At 44.7% G+C, this 5,986-nt stretch overlaps 1 protein-coding gene across 1 annotated transcript in view; it reads left to right on the top strand.

Moving 5' to 3' along the window:
• CATSPERD (catsper channel auxiliary subunit delta) overlaps positions 1–5,986 on the top strand; it is a 106,302-nt gene that overhangs the window by 18,835 nt on the left and 81,481 nt on the right. The window contains exon 2 of the mRNA XM_006869024.1: positions 3,192–3,264. Coding sequence (XP_006869086.1) covers positions 3,192–3,264 — 73 coding nt within the window. The remainder of the gene's footprint in view (positions 1–3,191; positions 3,265–5,986) is intronic.

Raw genomic sequence — 5,986 nt, 5'->3', positions numbered from 1 at the left:
CTCGTATCAGAATTGGAGGAAGATCCATTAACAACCTGCCATATGCAGATGACTCACTTCGCTTGCTGAAAGCGAAGAGGACTTGAAATACCACTGAAGATCAAAGACTACAGCCTTCAGTGTGGATTGCACCTCAATGTAAAGAAAATGTAAATTCTCACAAATGGACCAGTAAATAGCATCATGATAAATGCAGAAAAGACTGACGTCACCCAAGACTTCATTTTTGTTTGGATCCATAAGCAACTCATGGAAGCCAAAGTCAAGAAATCAAATTTGCATTAGGCAAATCTGCTGAAAACAGTAACAACAACAAAAACTTAAAAAACCCAAACATACATTGGGGCCTGTGTTATGGATTCAACTGTGTTTCCCAAAATTTTGTGTTGTAAATTTTGGGAGACACAGATGCAGGGTCACTATAGTTCTACTCCTCCATAACAGAAACCCAACGAGTGTCTTGCCAAAGAACCAGGATCCATCGTGAAATTAACTCACAAACCCGGTCATCACCTTCTACCACCATTGCTCTGAAAGGGGTCGCATTAGAAGATACTGGATAGAATGGGAGAAAATGTGGAACAAAATGCAAAATTATAGCATCGTCCAGGTTTACTGGTCAAAAAGAGACTGGAGGAAATTGAGTCTATGACCCTTCAGGTGTGGAATGGACTTCAACCTGTGGCCCAATTCCAGCCAAGTAGATAGGTATGTTGTTGTTGTTGTTATGTGCCGTGGAGTCGGTTCCAACCCATAGCAACCCTGAACAGGGTTTCTGAGGCTGTCAAATCTTTACGGGAGCAGAACGCCTCATCTTTCTCCCGCGGAGCAGCTGGTAGTTTGAACTACTGACCTTGCGGTTCGCAGCCCGATTCATAACCACAACGCTACCAGAGCTCTTTAGATAGGTATGTAGGGAGGACAAAAACATGAGTAAGGTCTACTCACCAGGAAATGGTCAACACATTCAAGATAAAAAAGGCACCATTCACCTAAGGACAAAGTTGAGAAGGGATGGGAAGGAGACTGGAATAGAAAACTAGGAACCATAGGGAGGAAGCGGGATAATGGTTGTTGCATGGCGGAGATTGTAATCATTGAGATGAAACAAAGTGTTTGATTTGTTGAATGTATACCTGATGATCTTATCTGCAAACCTTCATTCAATTCACAATAATAATAAAAAGGTCAGCCATCACAGCCAGGGTTCTTGTGTTCAGGGGCTAGAGGCTTTAAGGAATGTTGATTTTTACAGAGCAGGACAAGGGAAGAAGGGAATGGAAGTTTGGTGTTTTTGTTGCTCTCAAGATGCCCAGACAGACAGACAGACAGACAGAAGAGAGGCCCAGCATTGAGGAAAGTGGAGTCTAGAGGGGCCTGAGGAGAGAGGTGACTCTGAAGGATTGCCCAAGATTAGATGGGGACTAGGGAAGACATTAAAGTCAGCGGTTCGAAACTACCAGCCGCTCTGCGGGAGAAAGATGAGGCTTTCTACTCTCGTAAAGATTTATACCCTCGGAAACCCTGTACAGGGTCGCTATGGGTCGGAACCGACTCGATGGCACTTCACAACAGCAACAACAGGGAAGACAAGGTGGTCTCAGCATTTCTTAGGCGGGAAGAACTGAAGAAAACATTCAAGCCTTGGGTTGCAATATTGAAGGATTCTATGAGCGAAACAGAGTCCTGGTGTGGCACTGTAGGATCAGCACTGGACTGCTAATCCTCGATTGATGGTTCAAACCCAACAGCCGCTCCTTGGGAACCCTGTACAGGGTCACTACGACTCAAAAGCACTGAACTAAAAATGAGCAACATATTGAAAGACGCAGGAAGCATCCAAAGAAGATGGAAGGAATACACAGTCAATGTACCCAAAAGAAATGGCCAATGCTCAACCATTTCAAGAGGTAGCTTATGATCAAGAACGGATGATACTGAGGGAGGAGGTCGAAGCTGCACAGAAGGCATAGGTATTGATGGACTACAAATGGAACTGTTTCATCAAACTGGTGCGAAACTTCGAGTAAAAGTTTGCTGACGAGAATTTCAAAATGGTGGCAGCAGTACACCAGCATGGAGCTAGTGAGTGAAAAAGAGGCAGACCCTTAATGGATGACGCAGTGACAATGGGCTCAAACACAACAATGGTGAGGATGGTGCAGTAGGTACTGTTTACTTGTGCGAAGCGTCACTATGAGTGGGAACCGACTCAAGTGCACCTAAAAACAACAACGATTAGGACATCGATCTTTATGCATTTCATTTCATTTTGGACAACTTCCAATTTTCTTAGATTCAGACAACATGCACTCCACGTTCCAATCAGTAATGGATGTTTGCAGCTGTTTTTTCTCATTTTGACTTGAGCCCGGTTAGCAAACAAAGGTCCTGAAAGCTTTGCTCCATCCACACCATTAAGGTCAACTCTACATTGAAGAGAATATTGAAAGTGCCATGGGCTGCCCAAAGAACCAATAGATCTGTTTTGGAAGAAGTGCAGCCAGAGTGCTCCTTAGAGGCCAAGATGATCAAACTTCGTCTCTCATACTTTGGACACATTGTCAGGAGGGACCAGTCACTGGAGAAGGATCTCATGTTTGGTAGGGAGGAGGGTCAGAGAAAAAGAGGAAGACCCTGAACGAGATGGATTGGCCAAGTGGTAGCATTGATGGACTCAAGTGTGGCAACAGTAGTGAGGTTGGCCCAGGATCTGGCAGTGTTTCATTCTGCTGTACATAAGGTCCCTATGAGTCGATACCGACTCGATGGCACCTAACAACAACTACATTGAGGAGGCAGCTCTTTCCTAGTTGCATTTTGAGTGCCTTGCAATCTGAGGGGCTCATCTTCCCGCACTATATCTGATAATGTTCTGCTGGTATTCATAAGATTTTCAGTGGCTAAACATTCAGAATTGGCCCACCTCTCTAGTCTATCTTAGTCTGGAAGCTCAGCTGAAACCTGTCCACCATGGGTGACCCTGCTAGTATTAAAATGCCGGTGGCACAGTTTCAAGCAAGACAGTAACATGTAAGCCACAGGCAAACTGACAGACAAGTGGTGGGTACCTATTTGGTTCCTAGTTTAAAAGAGGAGTTTTGTTTGAATGGAATATGTATAGAGTGCCTTTATTGTCCTTTTGCTTTTCATGTGTGAAATTATCTTAACTCTTTTATTGTTTGTTTCAGAACAAAAGTGTTTTTCAGTACCAGTAACTTTGACAGCAATAGTATTGTCTTGACCATCCCTACATCAATGCATGTAGGTATTTGACTTCATCTGAAAGACACCAAAGATAAGTAATATTCAGTGGTAGTTAGAGCTTGGGAATACCAAACATTTGGTTTTGGTAAACTGGGAGTTTGTTTTTTAGCATATCTTTTAAAGACATTTAACACAATTTCTGAACCCAAAGAAATAATTCACTTCTCTAGTGTGCCATCACATACATTCCATGAGGGGGTGGCTTAAAACCCAGAAATCCAAATTCGAGATTCATGACGTGGATCTAGAGGGAGGCCCACCCTTGTTTGTTTCAGTCTCCAGTAGCTGCTGGGCATCCTTGTAGATGCTCTATCTCCATGGTCTGTCTTCCTCCTTCTTCCTGTGTATATCTCTTCATCTGTTTTCCTCTGGTGGCACAATGGTTACACACTCGACTGCTAACCCTAGGTTGATGGTTAGAACCTACCAGCATCACCTTGGGTGAAAGACCTGGTGATCTGCTCTCATAAAGATTATTGTTTTTTTTGGGGGGGGTGTCCAAGAGTCGCTTGTATAACAAAATGAAGCATGTCCGTTCCCTCTGCCAGCCTCACAATCATTGCTGTGTTGGACCCATTGTTGTAGCCACTATGCCAATTCAGCTCATTGACAATGTTCCTCTTTATCGCTGCCCCTCCACTTTCCCAAGCACGATGTCCTTCTCCAGGGACTGGCCCTTCCTGATGACCTGCCCAAAATACGAGAGACTAACTCGACACATTTGATTCTAAGGAGCATTCTGGCTGTACTTTTTGTTCAATGTTTTAGCAGCAGGATACTTTTTTTTTTTCACCTTCCATCTTTAAAAAAAAAATTTTTATTATGAATTATGTGATAGTTTCCATGGGAGAGCACCAGCTTTACATTCATCCTATCGTATTTTGTTTCATTGCAATGATTACAATCCCCTCCATGCATCATCAAACAACCAAAGGGTACACCCTGCAAGCCTGCCCCCGGCAGTCAGCACATAGACCCTCTCCCTGCCTGAGTTCAGAGTCCCCAGCTGCTCCATCTCTCCACATCCTCATCTCTGCCTCCATCTCTGGTATCACTGCTTCTCTGGATAGGGTCCCACACTCTGCTCTTCTCCCTTGATGGTCCCAGGGACCGCTGCTTCTGGACTGCAAGATCAACCCACTCCCCTGCTTTTGTTACAAAATATCTACCTTTACATTTCCGACCCTCACAGTCAGTCCTGATAGTAATTATTCACTATTGTATCTCAAGAGTCTTATCCCCATCTCCTTTTATCAGCCCTATCCCAACAGATTTGAAATCACTCAGTGGAGAGTCTACCTTCCCCTGCACCCTCTGGAACGAGGCTCTCTCTCTCTCTCTTTTTAAATGTTTTATTGTGAATATATCTGATAGTTTACATGGGAGAACTTTAGTTTTACATTCATCCCATCGTATATCATCTCATTGCCATGGTTCCAATCCCCTCCATGCATCATCATAGGCTCTCTCTTGAAAGCTTGTAAGCCAGTCACTTCATGCCTTTGTTGTGGGGAAGATTCTTGTCTGTTTCCTGGTTCTGTGAATATCTCCATGTAGCTTGGCATCTACCGTCCTAGCCTCTGCTTGGTTAATTGGCTCTTTTTATATCTGTGAGAGACTGGCTCAAGAACACCCCACACTCACAGTGCCTCACGAATATAACAAAGGCAAACCCACCCCAAATAGGGTTATAACAAACAGGGATAGAGCTTAGGATCTGTGGCACGTATTCTTGGGGGACACACAATTCAATCCGTAGTGGCGACCCTACTGGTCAGAGTAGACCTGCCTCAAGGCTATAGTCTTTACCGAAACAGATTGCCACATCTTTTTCTCATAGATCATCTGGTGGGTTTGAACTGCCAACTTTCATTAGCCTAGCCGTTTAAACACTGCACCACCAGGGTCTGTTCTCAGAACCTAGGAGCCCACCAAATGTTGGCTCTGTAGGCTAAATACTGGAGCCCTAGTGGCAGAGTGGGTCGAGTGTTGGACTGTTAACTTCATGGTGGGCAGAATCCACCAGCCACACCAGGAAAAAGATGAGGCTTTCTGCTCCTATAGAGATTTGTAGCCTCGGGAACAATGCATCGGAATTGACTCGATGGCACACAACAACAACAGGATAAGCACTGGGCTGTGAACCACAAGGTAAGGTTTGCGGTTCAAGTCGGCCAGCTTCCTCTCAAGGAGCTCTGGTAGTGTAGTGGTTATGAGTTGGGCCGCTAACTTCAAGGTCTGCAGTTTGAAACTACTAGGTGTTCCAAGGGAGAAAGATGAGGCTTTCTGCTCCCGTGAATATCTACATGGCAGAATCATGGCACATAACCAAGCAACCAAGCAGCCCCTTAGGAGGAACATTAGGCTTTCTGCTCCTGCAAAGATTTACAGCCTCGGAAACCCTATAGAGGAGGGATGGGGAACGTCCAGCTTACTGGACATATAAGGCCCATGAAATCATTTGGTCTTGCTCTGCCAAGGCAACCGCAGTTCCAGCCATCGCATTGTTGTTGTGTTGTGAAGTGCTGTCAAGTTGGTTCTGACCCATAGTGACCCTGTATAGGGTTTCCGAGGAGTAGCTGGTGAACATGAACCGCTGACCTTGCAGTTCAAATGGCTTTGCAGTCTGGCGCATTAACCCATAGCACCACGCCAGGATTCCTTAACCATCGTATTAGGGGTGAGTTAATTAAATGTTTGACCAAATATAGCAAGTTAA

This window comes from Chrysochloris asiatica, unplaced genomic scaffold (assembly GCF_000296735.1).
Source record: "Chrysochloris asiatica unplaced genomic scaffold, ChrAsi1.0 scaffold00125, whole genome shotgun sequence".
NCBI lineage: Eukaryota > Metazoa > Chordata > Mammalia > Afrosoricida > Chrysochloridae > Chrysochloris > Chrysochloris asiatica.
The sequence above is the reverse complement of the archived record's forward strand: the minus strand, read 5'-3'. Positions and strand labels throughout refer to the sequence as shown.